The 17,937-nt window shown below is 47.3% G+C and overlaps 1 protein-coding gene across 4 annotated transcripts in view; it reads left to right on the forward strand.

Annotated features, from left to right (window-relative positions):
- Nucleotides 1–17,352, forward strand: part of APP (amyloid beta precursor protein) — a 484,182-nt gene extending 466,830 nt beyond the window's left edge. For all 4 annotated transcript variants that reach the window (XM_086934030.1, XM_086934028.1, XM_086934029.1 and 1 more), the window contains one exon: nucleotides 16,348–17,352. In XM_086934030.1, the coding sequence (XP_086790156.1) occupies nucleotides 16,348–16,449 (102 nt within the window). In that variant the 3' untranslated portion in view covers nucleotides 16,450–17,352. The remainder of the gene's footprint in view (nucleotides 1–16,347) is intronic.
- Nucleotides 17,353–17,937: the final 585 nt, after the last annotated feature.

A 17,937-nucleotide genomic window follows, 5' to 3' on the forward strand; every position in this document is an offset into this window, starting at 1 on the left:
GATGCATCACTGACAGGTTGGGGAGCCCACCTACTACAATACACAGTCCAAGGGCTCTGGACAGGCAAGCAGAAGACACTGCATATAAACCACTTAGTTGCTAGCAGTATTTCTAGCGATGAAAGCCTTCCAGAAATACTTGTACAACAAGGATGTGTTAATCCGGACGGACAACATGACAGGACACACTCTCTGCAGCTGTCTCACCCAGCACAGAGCATATGGAGGTGGGCAATTCCAAAAAACATCTTTCTCCTGGCAGAACACCTTCCAGGAATAGACAATCAGATCGCAGATCTACTAAGCAGACACAGCCAACAGATACACAAATGGGAGATTCACCCTCAAGTCCTCCAACCATTCTTCAAAAAGTGGGGGCATCCAGAGATAGATCTGTTTGCCACAAAAGAAAACTCAAAATGCCAGTCCTTTGCCGCCAGGTTCCCACACCCATTGTCACATGGCAATGCGATATGGATGAAATAGTCAGGCAGATTTGCCTACGCTTTTCCGCCAACCCCACTGGTTCCATTAGTGGCACGCAAACTAAAGCAACAGTCCCTCACAATGATACTAGTTGCTCCCACATGGGCAAGACAGCCATGGTACACAACACTTCTAGAACTCTCAGTAGTCCCACACCAAAGGCTGCGCCTATCGCCACAGCTGTTAACGCAGAACCGTGGAGAAATCAGGCACCCAGATCCCAATCAGATGAAACTAGCGATCTGGCTCCTGAAGTCTTAGGGTTCGGATATCTTAACTTGCCTCCACACTGTATGAACATTATCAAGGAAGCAAGACGCCCAACTACTAGAGCATGCTACGCAGCTAAATGGAAAAGATTTGTAATTTACTGTAATAATAACCAAATCAATCCATTAGATGCCTCCATCCAAAACATAATATGTTACTTATTACATCTTCAAAGATGCAATCTAGCATACTCTTCCATAAGGCTACACCTTGCTGCTATAGCAGCATATCTCCAGAACAGACAACACCTGTCCCTGTTCAGAATACCACCTCTCAAAGCTTTAATGGAAGGACTTAAAATAATTATCCCTCCAAGACATCCACCTTCGCCAGTCTGGAACTTAAACAGTACTTACCAGACTTATGGGGCCACCTTTCGAACCACTCTATTTGTGCGGATTACAAATCCTAACATGGAAAGTGGTATTTTTAGTGGCGAGTGAGCGACCTACAGGCACTAACAATTCAAGAATCTTTCATGCAAATACATCATAATAAGGTAGTGCTCCGTACTAACCCGAAGTTCATGCCAAGTTATATCAACATTTCATCTCAATCAGTCAATAGATTTGCCAGTTTTCTTCCAAAACCAGCAGTCAGTGGCTGAAAGAGCTCTACACCCACTAGATGTAAAAAGAGCTCTATTATATTACGTTGACAGAACTAAAGCTTTCAGAAAGACGAAACAACTATTTGTTGCTTTTTCTCCACAGCATAAGGGTAACCCTATTTCAAAATCAGGAATAGCCAGATGGATAGTTAAGTGCATTCAATATGCTATCAAAAGGCCAAGCGCACTCTAACAGTTCTCCCAAAAGCCCATTCAACTCGCAAAATGGGGGTATCCATGGCTTTCCTAAGAAATATTCCACTAGAAGACATATGTAGAGCAGCTACATGGTCTCCCATACACACTTTCACTAAACACCACTGTGTAGACCTGCAAGCAAAGCAGCAAGCTGCTGTAGGCCAGGCTGTCCTAAAAACTCTTTCAAACTGCTACAGCTGGTACAGGTGACCACTGTTAGAGGAGATACTGCTATACAGTCTATGCTAAGATATGAATTCAGCAGCCCACATGCCTCGAACAGAAAATGCAACTTACCAGTATGCATCTGTTCTTGGCATGTGGGGCTGCTGACATTCATCGTATGGAAGTTTCTTCTCCAGCTTCTGCTCAAAATCAGCCATTGGGGATCCTGAAAAAATTAAAGACCAAGCTTTTCAAGACTCCTGGTTAGGCTCTGCCTGCCTCTCTGTGTTCAGCATCAAGAACCTGCAGTGGTTTATTAGTACTTCAGATACGTCTACCTGCTATGTGTCTGTAGGGTTTTGGACTCGTATGGAGTTTTGCCAATGCATTATTGGATGTGCTGAAAGAGATCTGCACTCCTGAAATTTGTTCAATTCCTAATGGTTAATATAGAGAATACCTTAATATAAGAATTTACATCACCACCGTCTGGCAAGAAAGAATGTGTTTGTGACTACATTTCGAGTAAATACATTGATTTTGCCACTGTCAAGGAAGTGACTCTTTGTTACACCACAATCAATAAGCTAGTGAGCAATCGTATCCGCTTGCAGGGGCAATGTTGGCACACCCTCGGTGGCTGCCTCATCTAAATAAGACATACAAGAGGCCCTGGTTCTTTCCGAATGCCAAGCCTCCATCAAAGGTGTATTGATTCAAGTCTGTTACCTTAACAACCAATCCCTGGTGGATTTCATACCAAAAATCTACAAGTATGGTTGCTGAAAAGCGAGAGGCACAGTAAAATTTTAAAAAAAGGACCAGCAATTTAGAAATGAAAAGTACGGAATCATGCACTTGCTCCCTGGCAATTTCTGCTGCAGAAGTGGTGTCTTGGGTATTCCAGTCTAGCAGCAGAAGACGCTTGGATGTTCGATTCACCAGTGTCGTCTTACCTCTGATGACCGAGTGTGGCTCTAGGCAGCTGTGCTTAGTGTCTGTTTTTGCGATGAGATGAAAGACCATTTTTTTCCTTGTACTAGGCAACAGCTGTTCCTTGCTTTGTTCATTCTTGGTTTAAAGGTGCCTTGAGTACATCAAAAGCCCACACAGTACTTTGCATTCACAAAGAATCGCCGGGTTTTAACAGTTTTCTTTTTTATTATTATTTTTTTTACATTTGAAGGCCATGGCTGCTGAAGTGTTGATCAATCCCCATGACTGCATTGCTTTTACAGATTCTGAAAGCAAGTAGAGCAAGATGTTCAATTAAAGTAGCACAAGAGGACATGGATTGATTGATTCATCGCACAACCTCAGAATCCGCGAAAGCCTTGTGGTTTTATTTAGCTATGACTCTTTGCAATGTGCAACTGTCTCATGCATAAGCCTTATCTCAAGAATAAGGTGCAGTGGAGCAGAAAATACCAGACACCTTCCCTCAGCGAGGCGTATGAGATTCAGCTTTTTGTCACTTTGGATCATATCGAATTTGTTGCAGCCACAGGCCGGGCATAGTAATTGTATTCAGACAGTTCACTTAAAGGTTGCTTCAATGTTATCTGCCTTGCCTGCTTGGGTTCAGTGTGTACTGGGATATGAAGAGTTGGTTGTCAGTCTGTTAGGAGATTGTGTGCATGGTACAAAACATTGTGTCTCCGTTTTCTACCCATTTCTGGTAGTACATTTTGCAGGGTCAGCAGCCCATTTTTGTGCATTTGTTTTTGCAAATATGTAGGAGTTCTTGTGTAAATCTCTGTACAACATGTCGCAGCCCCTGTAAGAGTTTCGACTTGGAATTCAATTTATACTCCAGAAAAGCGTCAACAGTCTTGGTTTCGTAATTTGGCTGGTCTGTTCCTGGGCATATGTAGTTAACATAAATTAAACATTTTCAGCTGCAACCTGGACATATTCTGCAGTCTTTTACATGTGTTTCCGTAACTCTTTTTAGGTGAACAAGATGTAAACAAATCTAAAAAGTATATCTTGGATCCAAAACCTTTGCATCGCTCTGTGGAAAGACTATCCGTTTAATGAGGATACAACTGTGGGCTCTCAAACTGCAGCCTCGGGCAGATCAATGTATCTCAATAAGCAGGTCTCACTGTCTTCCTTCCGCTCTCTATCTCACGAAAGTCGGTCTCTGTTCTCCAGTTATGTGTCTAGTCCCATCACATTTGCTATTTGCCTGTGGAGTTTTGAAAGGCCGCCATATGCCGCCACACCTCCATATGGCCGTACATATTGAAGGGCTACAAATATGAAGGAAAAAATTCATTACATCCCAGTGGGAACTTGACCTAGTCCCCTAGCTGTTTTCCGGCACTTAACATTTCCTGAAAACCAACCACCCTCCTTACCTTCAAGGGCAAATGCCAGCAGTTTGCCTCATAGGTGAGCAGAGGTTAGTCGTCCTCTGATGGATTGTCCATGCTTATTTTTTTAATCCTCTGTATTTTCTGATGCCATTTTATACACTGCATTAGCATGGCGTCTACTCTCATTTACAAATGGTGCCCTAGCATTTCAACAACTAGGATAATACCATTGTACACTTTACAGTCCAAAGCTATCTAGACCTAGGAGACAAAGCTTATCCAAGGAGGTCGTAGTAGGTTTCTACCTCAGACACAGTATGGCACACTAATCACACACAATCTTTGGCAGCATTGTGTCGGAAGCATGCATTTGTGTCATTTGTGTGCTCAACAGGTGGGATTATATTGACTGGGAATGTTTTTGCCTTTTGTTTGAGTTTGACAGCTCTTTTGCCTTTGTGAGAAAATTGCAATTCATTTAAGGGGCAGTTGCTCAAAATGCAGGAATGTGGAGCATTGGAATGATGTAAAGAACAGGTCTTTAATGTTCCTATGAGACAGCTCTATAAAGGGGAGTGACAATGCAGGATGGGAGAATAATAATAAAACATAAAACTACAGAGTCAGATCCCAGTGTATTCAGTTCTTAAATTAGCTGCAAGAGGAAAAGCTCCATGTTTTTCTTAATCGATAATCTGTATGAACGATGGACTTCGGGCCAGTGCTTCAGACCTACCTGGCTTGCACCATGATGACAAGAACAGGTTGGATCCCAGGATATTTCCAAACCTCGAACTGTAACAGGGAGATGGGGAGTAGTCTCAATATAATATTTGATTACAAATCCCTGCAAGAGTTTATTAATGGCTCAGGAATGGGATCTAAATATCAGGGCAAAGGCATCAATGTTGAGGGCAGGGAATGGTGGAGCAGAGCAACAACCTTTCGCTGATACCACAATATTTATTAGTGGAAATTGTTAACAGTCCTACAATGAGTTAATTGAGGGAGGGACATAAACAGTACAGATGAGAGGTTCTTAAATTATTTTTAGCCCATTTATTTTAGTCCATTATTAAACTTGTATGCAAGTGTTCAGAAAAGTTTTGTAGTCCCCGGTCATCACTTGTGGTCTTCTGAGTAGCCTAAAATAACCTGTGATTGAGACAGTCGGTAGGCTCAGTGGAGCAGGCAAAGCTCTGTTTTGTCCAGTGATCTTATGTTTTGACAGATCTATTTTTTTTAGCAGTTGTGGGGCATTGCTCTTTTGCATGTTCCACAGTGCTAAGGGCAGAACAGTAAGCTCTTTTGTGAACCCAATGTTTGACTTGGGAAGCTTGCAGAAAAATGTGCAAACTCAATGGACTTCCATTGTGTTCCTTGCAACCTGTCTATACAAACTAACGACTCAACTCGTGTATCTAGCTTCTGAGGGCACTCACTCCTTCTCAGTGGCCTAAGTACTACAACTCACCGGGGGCATTAGTGTAGAGGATGGGACACAGAGTTAACCAGTGTATTGGAATTAGTTGAGCTCTGCATATAAAATCTGAAAGAAACACGTTAGTTAAATTCCTTACCTTGGAATATCCCCAGGCGTCAGGCTAGATCCAGAAAGATTTTTCGTCAGCATACCGCTGCGCATCGGTAGGCGTCGTCTGCGGCTCCACGTTCGGCGTCGTGATCGCCGGCATGACTTCGTTGGAGTACTTAGACGCCGCCCTCACGCGCTAACGTCAGTTCTTCTTTTTTCCGTGCCAGCAAGCTCAGATCCGGATGAGCGTACCTTAGTCATTTTTTGACTAACTTTTTGGACTTTTTGTCCATCAGTGTCTCTACTGTCTTGGGGCCGACCACGATGACAAGTCGTGCCCCGACTACCAGGCCTTGAAGTCGAAAGCTAAGCAGGAGCGGTCCCGCAAGCTCCTCGATATCCTGCAGTCGGCTCTGTGCCGCTCGAGGTCCCAGTCGAGGAGGAAGTCCGGGGCCGGTCGCGGAGCCGCAGTCCTCACCGCTAGTCGGGATCCAAGTCCTCGCACTCAGGTAAGTCAAGGCATGGCAAAAAGAAGTCGAAGAAGCGAATCTTCTGACTCCCCTCGCCGGCCGTGCAACTCTGTCGAGGGTTCGGGTGGCACCACCCACGCGGCTCTGCCTGAGCCACAGGAGTCGCATCAGGCCCCACTCCCACCGGTCCCTGGGCTTCATGCGACTCAGGGCGAGATTCAAGACTTCCTTGTGGCCATGAGGACGCTCTTTCCGCCATCGAGGACTGCTGGCGCGCCTCCGGGCCCCGCAGGTCCGACTGGGGGTCCTAGCGAGCCGTCGGCTTCGGCCCAGGTGCCGTCGTCAACTTCAGTCCCAAAGCTGCAGGCCCCCGTGGGATCCAGGCCTGGATCCCGGTAGACGCCAGTTAACCTCACGACTCCTCCGCTGGCACCGACCCCCATGGTGTCGTTCCCGGCACCGTCCTTGGACGACTATGTCCCTGGTTTCAGCCCTAGTCCAGGTCCCGCGTTGGAACGGCCCCACTCATCGCCGTCTCCGGCGTCGATGGGTGAGCCCTTCGCCTATGACCCGGCTCTGTCATTTCTGCCTGTTTACCAGGACACAGATGAAGGGGAGGACTGGGAGGGGTGTGAGGACCCTCTGGCACAGCAGTGCCAGTTAAGTCAGGACTGGGCGGATGAGCTGGGGGAGGCCAGTGGTCTAGACACTTCGCCTGACACTGGTTTAATCTCTCCTCCCTCTGTGGCTACGGAGGAGGGTGCTACTTATGCTGTGGTGCTGCACAAGGCGGCCAAGGCTTTGCGCCTGGAGCTACGTGCAGCGGCCATGAGGGCTAACCTCTTCCCTGAGGTGATCAACTGCCAGTAAGCTCTTGGTAGCCGCTGCTGCAGTTTAATGAGGCCCTCACTGACGTTCTGATGGGCACTTGGTCCTAGCCCTCCACAGTCTCTCCTGTGGATCGGAATGCAGCCCGACGCCAACGCTCAGCTCCGGGCGACAACTGCTTTCTGTCCGTACACCCCACCCCTGAGAGTCTAGTTATCCAGGCCTCCACGTCCCAAACCGCCTTCCCGTCCGCACCTCCGGATTGGGAATCCAAAAGGATGGATCAGGGTTGCGGTCCATTAATACTGCATGTCTTTTGGACCGTTACACCCACTCTCTGTGGGATACAGTGGCGGATGTGCTGCCCCAGTGTCCAGAGGAGGCCAGGACACTGCTCGCCCAGGCTGTTGCTGAGGGGCGAGATGCAGCACGGCATTCCATTAGATGTGGACTTGACACGACTGACTCGCTGGGCAGAGCGATTGCAACGACAATGGCGATTTGTGGTCACACCTGGATGAGGTCCATAAACTTTTCAGGTGATGTCCAGAGCACTCTCATCGCAATGCCCTTTGATGGCCGTCGCCTTTTTGGCAACAAAGCAGATAGCGTGCTGGTGCGCTTTAAGGACTCCAGGGCTACGGCCAAGTCCTTTGGTCTGTCGGCCCAGCGCCAGCAAACTTCTGCTTTTCGCCCCTTTCGTGGCCAAGGAAGAGGCGCCCCCGCACGTTCGTCCAGCCACAGGCCGCAGAACCAGCCTCAACGCGGTTGCGGACGTGGATTCTACTGTGACAGAGCAGGGGGACAGAGAGCCCGTCAGTCCACATCCGCTCCCGCAGCATCTGCCTCAAAGCCTTCCTAGTCCGAGCTTTCAAGCCCATTCCACGCCAGTAGGAGGCAGAGTTTGCCATCACCTGCACCACTGGCGTACCATCACTTTGGACAGGTGGGTGCTGCAAATCGTCCGAAAGGGCAAATCCCTCCCCTTCGAGGCGACCCCTCCAGCCATGCCACCGCAGTACCACCACATGTCGGGGGATCACTTGCAACTTCTGCAGGAGGAAGTTACAGACCTCTTGGCCAAGGGGGCCATTGAGCGCGTTCCTGGCCCAGAAGTAGGAAAGGGTTGTTATTTACCACTACTTTCTGGTTCCCAAGAAGGGCAAAGGGGGCCTACGCCCTATCTTGGACTTCAGGAGCGTCAACGCCTTCCTCCGGAAGGAGAAGTTCAAGATGCTGACATTAGCCCAGGTTCCGGCTGCCCTAGACCCTGGAGACTGGATGATAGCATTGGACTTGCAGGATACTTATTTCCACATCCCCGTCCTGCTGGCCCACCAGCGTTACTTGCGGTTCACTGTAGGCCATGAGCACTTTCAGTTTACCGTGCTCCCCTTCAACCTCACCAACAGCTGGTTCGGGATATTCAGGCTCTGATTCAGATCTTTCAGCCTTTATCCCGAGTTTCGGTCAGGATGGCCTTATGGCTGCTGAGTCTGATGGCCTCCTGCATCCTGCTGGTACATCACGCCAGGTGGCGGATGCGGGCTCTGCAGTGGGACCTGACGTTCCAGTGGGCTCAATGTCTGGGCAACCTGTCCGACCATGTCCTGATCACGGAGGGCACTGCAAAACAGTTGCAGTGGTGGCTCACGGACCGCGATTGGGTCAGTGGCAGATCCCTCTCTCTACCCCAACCGGAGCACGTAGTGGTGACTAATGCGTCCCTCCTGGGATGGGGGCCACATGGGAGAGGCGGAGATCAGAGGTCTCTGGTGGAGTCCCGGCTCCATATCAACTTTTTGGAGCTGCGGGCGATCCGGCTTGCACTGAAGGCATTCCTTCCCTCTGTCCGGGGAAGTGTAGTGCAGGTTTTCACAGACAACACCACTGCCATGTGGTATTGCAACATGCGTGGTGGGGTCATGGACCCTTTGTCAGGAGGTTCTGGCCTCTGGACATGGCTGGAACATCAGGGCAGCGCCCTGTTGGTTCAACACCTGGCGGGCTCTCTGACCGGCTGAGCGAACGAACTCAGCCGTCGGTGTATACTGGATCACGAGTGGCGTCTGAACTCGGACGTGGTGCAAGCTCTCTTTTGGCAGTGGGGAGAGCCTTGGTTAGATCTATTCGCCACCGAAGAGAACGCTCAATGTCATCAGTTCTGCCCATTAGAATTTCCAAGGCGGCACTCACTCTGAGACGCTTTTCATCTCGAGTGGAGTTGCGGTCTGTTATAAGCTATCCGCCTAAACCAATTCTGCCCAGAGTGCTGAAGAAGATCAGGCGCGACCAGGCTCAAGTCATCCTTGTGGCTCCGGATTGGGCACGAAGATACTGATATCCCGAGCTACTCCGTCTGTCAATCGATCCAACGATTCGACTGCCTCTTCAGGAGGACCTTCTGTCGCAACAGCAAGGGACTGTCCTCCACCCGAACCGGTCTAGCCTCCACCTCCATGTGTGGAGATTGAGCAGCAGCAGTTGATGCCATTTGACTTGCCTCCTTAAGTCTGTGATGTCATTCTGGCAGCCAGGCGTCCCTCCAGTAAAACAGTTTATGCCTGCAGGTGGAACAAATTTGTGGCATGGTGCACAGCAAAGGCTGTGGATCCCCTTTCCGCCCCTCTTTCTGAGGTTCTCCTCTTTCTTCTTTCTCTGGCCCAGCAGTGCTCTGCTCTGGGCACCATCCAGGGATATCTTTGAGCTGTTTCAGCCTTCTTGAGGCTTCCTGATCAGCCTTCTCTTTTCAAGTCTCCTGCTGTAAATAGATTCTTGAAAGGCATTACTCACATGTTTCCTCCTGTTCCCTTTGTAATGCCTCAGTGGGAGTTGAATCTGGTGTTAACTTATCTGATGTGTGCTTCCTTTGACCCACTTCATAACTGTCCTCTTCGTCTTCTGACTCTCAAGACTGCTTTCCTGGTTGCCATCACCGCTGCCAGAAGAGTGAGTGAGCTCCAGGCTCTTTCTTCTAAACCTCCTTTCCTCTGTTCACCCGGACAAGTTTGTTCTGAGGACTCGCCCTACTTTTCTTCCTAAGGTGGTTACTGCCTTTCACATCGGGCAGTCCATTACCTTACCCACCTTCTTGTCGCCTCTGCATCCTTGGAACGAGGAAGAGAGGCTCCACCGTCTGGACCCAAAACGTGCGCTCTCCTTTTATCTGGATCGCACAAAACAGTACCGGGTGGGCGACCAACTCTTCGTTGGCTACGTGGGCGCTAAGAAGGGGCAGGCAGTGCACAAGCGAACCATCTCTCGGTGGGTCATTTTGTGCATTAAGGTCTGTTATTCCTTGGCTAAGAAGGATCCTCCTGTGGGGCTGCGGGCCCATTCCACTCTGGCCACAGCGGCTACTACCGCCTTGGGACGGGGAGTCCCTCTGCAGGTGTAACGCCCTGATATTCCCGGGATCAGGGAAGGCCCAGATAGAACAAGAGAAACAGACTGGTATGGCTGAAGTAGTATTTATTAAGGAAACAAAAGCAATAAACCGAGTATTAACTCATACTGGACTTGAAAGTAATTGCCAACTATACCATTTAGCAGCTAAGGCTCTTACCGTCCTCCACATGAACACCGGTTCCGGTATTCGCCAACGGAGGGCACTGTGCTAAGAAACGGCCGACAACGCTGTTCGGCTGCTGCTAAGGGAATACAGACAAGTAGGATGCTCCTGGTCCACTATCTGGGCTCTATAGGTGTTTGATTAATGTATCAACGAACCTGGAAATGTCCAGCCGGGCACTCAACCACGAGTTCGCGATTAGAGCAAGGGAGCAGCCGCTCTACCTTCTCTGCGTAAAGACTGACACCAGGATTTCGATATGTGACCAGCGCGCAGCCTCTTGAGTCTTTGAACAGAGACGCGGCAAACACCTCCTTGGTGTGCGACTCTGTTTGATGATGCTATGGATGTTTTAACGGGGAATTACTGTGAACAGAGACCAGCCGCTCGACCTTGCTCCGTACCCGCTATGACTTAAGAAGGCACTCTTCGTGTTATACAGCTGAGACGTGGCAAACACCTCCGTGGTGTGCGTCTCAGCTAAACTGCTGTGGAACTACAAACGAGGGCAGAGAGCAACCGCTCTAATCATGCCTCCGTTTCCCAACTGCGGAGACCAGCACTTTCCGCGCTCCTCAGCTGAGACGCGGCAAATACCTCCGTGGTGTGCGTCTCAGCTATCGAATCAATTTATTTATTTATTTATTTTTGGAATTTTTATTGCGCAAACAATTACCCGAAGGTGTCTCGGCGCATGTGTGGGCTAGCAGGACCGCAACAACAGAATTCACTGGTTAAACAGCCATGTCTTTAAGAGCCTCCGGGAGCTCATCAGGTTGGGGGCGTTTTTGATACTTAATGGCAGAAGGTTCCAGAGTTTTGGTGTAGCAACCAGAAAGCGTCTATCTCCCCAAGTTGCCGTTCTTGTACGAGGTACCGGTAGGAGGCAGGTGTTAGCAGATCTCAGCAGCCTTTTAGGGGTGTACAGCTGAAATGCCTCAGTCAGAAACTTGGGTCCGACGCCATGCACTGCCTTATAGGCAATGCAGAGGGCCTTGAATTTAATTCGGCTCTCTACTCTGAGCCAATGAAGCTGACGAATGGCGAGAGTAGTAGGCTGGCGGCGAGGAATGTCTAAGAGAATTCTAGCAGCCGCGTTCTGCATAGACTGTAGCTTAGACAACACAAGTTTCTGAGAGTTGAGAAAAAGGGCATTTCCGTAATCGGATTTGGAGAATACCAAGGTGGTGACTAGGGTCTTCCCAGCTGAGATGGGAAGGTAAGGCAGCAGTTTCTTAATTTTCTTTAAAATAAAGAAAGCAGAGGAGACAACCTTGTTGACATGAAGGTTGAATGTTAACTTGCTGTCGAAGATGACTCCCAGATTCCTCGCCTTTTCCACTGGGACAGGTGGAGGGCCCAGGTGGTTGGGCCACCAAATGGGGGACCATTCTGGGGAAAGATTGCCAAAGGTCATAACCTCGGTTTTGTCCGAGTTAAGCCTCAGGCAATTGGAGGACATCCACATACTAACAGCAAGCATAGCCTCCTGGAAATTGGCTGCCACCGCTGTGCCATTCTTGTGGATCGCCAGCACCAGTTGGGTGTCGTCTGCATAGGATGTTAATCGCACCCCATGGGCCTTTATTACCCTCGCTAAGTCCGCTACGTAGATGTTAAATAACGTGGGACTTAGCGAGGAGCCCTGTGGTACTCCACAAGGTAGTGCCGAGACGGGAGAATAGAAATTACCCAACTTGACTGTCTTGGTGCGGTCGGCCAGGAAGGATGAAATAAGGTCTCTAGCCGTATCGTTTATCCCCAGAGCTGTGACACGGTCGACCAGAATAGCATGGTCGACCGTGTCAAATGCTGCGGACAGATACAGGAGAATCAGAATGGCCACACCTCCCTGGTCCATAATGGCTCTAATCTCATCTGAGGCTTTTATTAGAGCGGTCTCCGTTCCATGTCCTTTCCTGAAGCCAAACTGCGTTTCGTCTAGAAGTTGGTGAGTGTCGACGAACTCTGAGAGTTGTTTATTCATCAGAGCTTCGCAAATTTTGGCAGGAAAGGGGAGACAAGCAATGGGTCTGTAACTGGCCAAGGCGGTGGGGTCCAAGGAGGGCTTCAATGGAAACAACAAACAGGGGCAGCTAGCTCCGCTCTCAGTCTTACCTCCGCCACGGTCCGCCGGTCTGCATCGGAAGACAAGACACTCTGCTACCGGGTCCAGCGATGGCAGGCAGAAGTCGGCAATGATCCAGAATATCCGACGCTGCGTCCCAGCTGAGGTACGCTTAAGAAGGCGTTTCCGGCCCGCGATCCTCTCGCTAGGCCTGCTGGTAGTTGTGGTCCCGATCCGATGGAGGCGCCGTTCACGCCAGTTCAGGAATGCGCAGTGGTCAGAGGATGGCATGTGTGGGGAAAACATGACAGCAGGACATTTGTCAGGCAGCTACGGGGGCCTCGCTGCACACATTTACCAAGCATTACTGCCTGGACAGCCAAGTCAGGAGAGAAGGCTTCTTTGGCCATTCAGTTCTCCAGGACTTCCTGGTGTGATCTTGGTTCGCAGACCCACCACCGGGGTTGGTATTGCTGGGGTATCTATTCTAAGGTAAGGAATCTAACTAACGTGTTTCGTTCAGATGCACAAGTTACTTACCTTCGGTAACGATATATCTCTAAGAAACATTAGTTGGTTAGATTTCTTACTGCCACACCCATCCGCCACATTCTGCAAACCGATATCGAGGGTTAAGGTCATCCCTTTCAGGGCCCTAGTTTCATAGCACCAGTGTCGGTTTCTTGCATGACTCTGCATTCCTGGCACGGAAAGCTATGTACAGAACTGACATCAGCGCGCGAGGGCGGCATCTAAGTACTCTGACGACGTCATCCCGGCGATCGCGACGCCGACGACGGACGTGGAGCCTCAGACGACTCCTACCGATGAGCAGGGGTACTACTGACGAAAAATCTTTCCATATCCAGACTAACGCCTGGGGATATTCTAAGGTAAGGAATCTAACTAATGTTTCTTACAGATATATCGTTACCTAAGGTAAGTAACTTGTGCTTTAGATTCTACTGCAAACTTTTATGATCTTGTGCTGACGCCGCTAGGACAAGCTTAAGTTATAAGCCTACAGGCACTCAGTTATGACAACCAAATGTCAGTTCCTAAGTTGTCAAATTAAAAAAAATCTAGTCCTGTCCATTATACACAATGATCAGAAAATGTACATCTTACCTAGCCTCTTGGGTACCATACCCAATATGCTGAACCTATCAAAGTTTAGCAGATTTCTTCTCTCAAAAAATTATGCCTTGTACGGGAAAATTAAAAACAATATATAGTCCACAGTGGGAATTCTCAACCTGTCATTCAGGAGTATTGCAAATAAGTTTGATCTATCTTCAGACCAGTAAAGGCGAAGGAGGAACGTCCATATCTTTCTTCTATAAAATGTGGTTCTCCAATACTCTGGCTGTACTTTAATTTCTCCGCTCTTATCAAGTAAGGTCAATGAACTGTTTAACCTCTCCTTCCCATCATGCACTATATTAAAGCCTTGGTAGCAAGTAGTGGTGTCCTTTAAAAACAAAAAACTGGTTATCTTAGAGACAAAAATTATTGACCACCCATTACTCCGTTATGGGTGATTAATAAGATTCTGGAGAAACTAGCCGGTAATCAAATGTTGGAGTTGCTTGAAGAAGGCAATCTGCCAGATGGCTGGTACATGGGCTTATGCCCATGCAGAGGCACTGAAGCGTAAGTCACCATGACAGATGAAATGGGAAGTATCCTTTGGGAAGATAATGCAGTCGGAGTCTAGCTCCTGGACCTCTCCACTGTATTTGACATAGTAGATGAATGGTTCTAAATTTTATAGAGCGTGAACTTAGCCCAGGGGTATCAAGGCGCTACGGAAGGAGAGAAAGGTAAGAGATGTGCAGGGATTTCAGGGCTTAGATGTTAGGGCAAGTGATCACTAGGTGCTTCTGAAAAGGCTAGCTGATGCAGTGTTATAGGGCAAGGTTTAGAACTGGTTTAGTTCCTTTCTGACTGGAGCTTCTGCAGCACTAATACTTGCCACCTTTCATTCCCTCCCCCAAGGGTTCTGATTAGTTGAAGAGTAGCTCAAGGGCCCTCGCTGCCCCAACATTTAACTTCTGTGTGTAACCTCTGCTTTTAATTATCCTCTAATAATGTTGATGTGTGGCTTTCTGCATGGGAGACAATTAGATGGTCATACAAATGGACCATCAAAACTGACATATTACTGCTGGACAGAGATACTGTCAAAACAAGTCTCTCTGCCCCATTGGTGCGTAAGCCACGATCACCTGCTAGCAATATTAAATCTCTGGGAGCAATGAATGGTGAGAATCTATCCTTTGAGCACCATATTACTTTGTTCATCAGTACATGTTGCATCCTTTTAAAAGAAATTGGAAACCAATGTGCTTTTCTCCCTAGAAATACCCTGCCAGCCATAGTATCTGCCTACAACATAGACTAGATTATTGGCATGCACTATATATTGGTCTGCAGGAAGTTTGCGCATAGACAACCTGAGAAAACATGACCATAGCTCAACAGCTAGACGGTGGCTGCTTGTGGACCAGGGGAATCAGGTTCCTGGTCCTGTCCCCTGGTCCTGTGCCTCGCTCACAAAAACTATTTCAGGGAGACCTCTTTTCACTTCCAATCTTCAGCTGAAGCAGGACGAGGAAATCAGCAGGCCAATTGCTACAGAAGATACCCAGAATAGGTCAGCTCCACAAGGGAGGGTGGGTGGTACTTTTTATTATCAAGCCTCTGGACTCTAGTAGGAGTGCCCCTTATCTTTATGAACTATCTACGCAATTAAGACTTCACTGATCAAATGACTGAGGCACTCGGTATCCCTTCCTCTGCATTTCTGGCTTCATCGTTGTTTCTTTTAGGTTTGCAGCACTAAGCACCCACTGAGGGTGTTGCACTCTATAAAGAAATAATCAAATCAACCACCTTTAGATATGCGCAAAAAGTTTGAATGCGAAGGTGGACTTATAACAATAACATACAAAAGTGTGAAAAACAACTCTTAGAAATAAGGCATGTTAAAGCAAAGTTGCGTGATGCCTTTCTACAACTTTGAGAACTCTGAACCACCCGGAATCGCAAGCCCTCTCATGAATCTAGGTTGATACAAGTGTGCTGCAGGGTCAATGACTATGCAGTGGCACAGATCCCATGCCAGTGCTGCAACCCAACCCCCACTTGACTCCCTTACTCGCCTGTATTCGAGCATTGTTGACACCAGCATTACCATCATCACTGCTCCCAGTCGAGGGGCCGGGATTGTTGCTTCACATTGCCTGGTTTTGGCCTTCGGCTGTCTTCGATCACGAGAGATGTCAAGGACCCACCGTTCCACAGTGTTTCTATGTAATAGGCCTGTGACACCACAGATGCGCGGTGACTGTGCATTTGTCATGAAGTGAAAGCATGGTGGGGACAGTACAAACTAACAATACCACCAGGTGCCTCTGCGCCGTTCCCATCCATCCAAATGGCAGTTTTTAGGATGGCACTGATAATTTCGGTTTCTGTTTCGGACATTTTATCAAACCTAGTTTTTAAAAAATAAGTTGCAGAATCATCGTCTGAGGATGTTATATCTATTTAAAATCTCCTAAATGCTAAATGAGTATTTTATGCATGTAAATATACTTTTGGTGCAATAAACAAACTAGTCTACACAGTGGTATATTAGAACATATAGTACCATATCTAACGTATTCATAATCAAATGCCAATACAAGCCAGCGATTTAAGACCAGGGGGAGGTTTCCTATTTGTATTTTATAGACTATCTCTGTCTTTGTGCAAGGTTGGAAATTGACACAGTTCTTACTGTTGTACAACGTTTGACATTTTGTTACATTTTACCCCATAGGTTGATGCCGCTGTGACTCCTGAAGAGCGCCACCTTTCTAAGATGCAGCAAAATGGCTACGAGAATCCAACGTACAAGTTCTTTGAACAAATGCAGAACTAGCGGCGCACAACCCCTCCCCTTCCGGAGCTGGACAGCAAATGATTGCGTTACTGCCCATCGGTGTTCGGTTAAATATATATATATAAGAAGAAATAACGGGGAGAGAAACAAAAACACTCTGTTTTATTATTTACTCATTACCGCCTTTTGACAGCTGTGCTGTAACACAAGTAGATGCCTGAACATAAATTAATAAAATCAGTAATGTATTCTTTCTCTCTCTACAGTTCAGTCTTTTCATGACATAATTAATGAATGTTTTTTGTGTACTGTAAGAGTTTAGCTGTATTCAGCAACAATAGTGCATGAATAGATTCTCCTCCTCTGCTTATTTATCATGTAGTTCCTTAGCCAGTTGTATATTATTCTTGTGGTATGTGACAAATGGAGTCCTAATACAAATATGCGTTATAAAAATTGATTGGGGATGCATTCTGTGTATGTGGGGTTCTAGATGCTTCTCTTTGCCGCCTTTATTTTCACATCACTATGCATTTTAAAGTAAGACTAGATTTTTTAAAGAGTATTCCATACAAGTTATTGAGATTATTTTTCTCTGCAGTGGCATTATTGTACAGATTGTTGCTTCTGCTGTGTCAGTGATGTAGAAAATCATGGGAATACACATTTGTTTTTTTGTGCCTGTTTTATGTGCACACCTTAGACATCGGAAAGATTTAAGATACAATTATTTTATTTTCCGCGTGCGGTTGATCTTTACCACTTGTCCCTGTTCATTCTGAGCAAAATTCCATGGAGGAAAAGGTGCTCTGCTGGTTAAAAATTAACAGGGATACTTTAAATTAAAAAAAAATGTTTCTGCAGGATGATTGTACAGAATCATTGCTTATGAACTGATAGCTTTCTACACTGTGTTACATAAATAAATTTAAGAAAAACTGGGCTACGATTCTGGGTTGTGTTTTTTGGATTAGATGGCTGGCAGAGAATATGTAGTGACTGATGTAAGTCTGTATGCATATAGTGCCACTTAGATACAACAAGCCCAACTAAACCATCAGACTGTTGCATAGCAGAAAGCAGTACCATCTCGGTAATTTGTTCTGAATGTATCATGTGTGAAACTTTTAGCTCATTGTGGGATATTTACCATAGCTTCCCCCCATACAAGGTAATTACTTTGCTTCTAAAATGTTTTTTCAGCCAATACCTACACTGCCCTCACATCCATGCCTTGCAGTACGTGAAAGTAGCATCCAAGGAGGTGCCATTATGGAAGCCTGGATAGGAACCAAATAGTCCCCGAGGGGGAAGGGGGGTTAGGAAAAGCTGCAAGGTTAGTTTATTCCCCAGCATTGGCAGTGGTCACCTACCCAGCCGGACTTTGGGCAGACTCTCCTTCGTCTCTCCATCCATCCTATCTCCACCCTTTCTCCCTCCTACACCTTGCCCCATCCCTTTACCCTTCTAAGCTCTTGAAATGTTCTCTTGTAACTGGTGTAACTTGTAATTGATGTAATTTTGTGG

The sequence above is a fragment of the Lissotriton vulgaris genome, chromosome 8 (assembly GCF_964263255.1).
Source record: "Lissotriton vulgaris chromosome 8, aLisVul1.2, whole genome shotgun sequence".
Lineage (NCBI taxonomy): Eukaryota > Metazoa > Chordata > Amphibia > Caudata > Salamandridae > Lissotriton > Lissotriton vulgaris.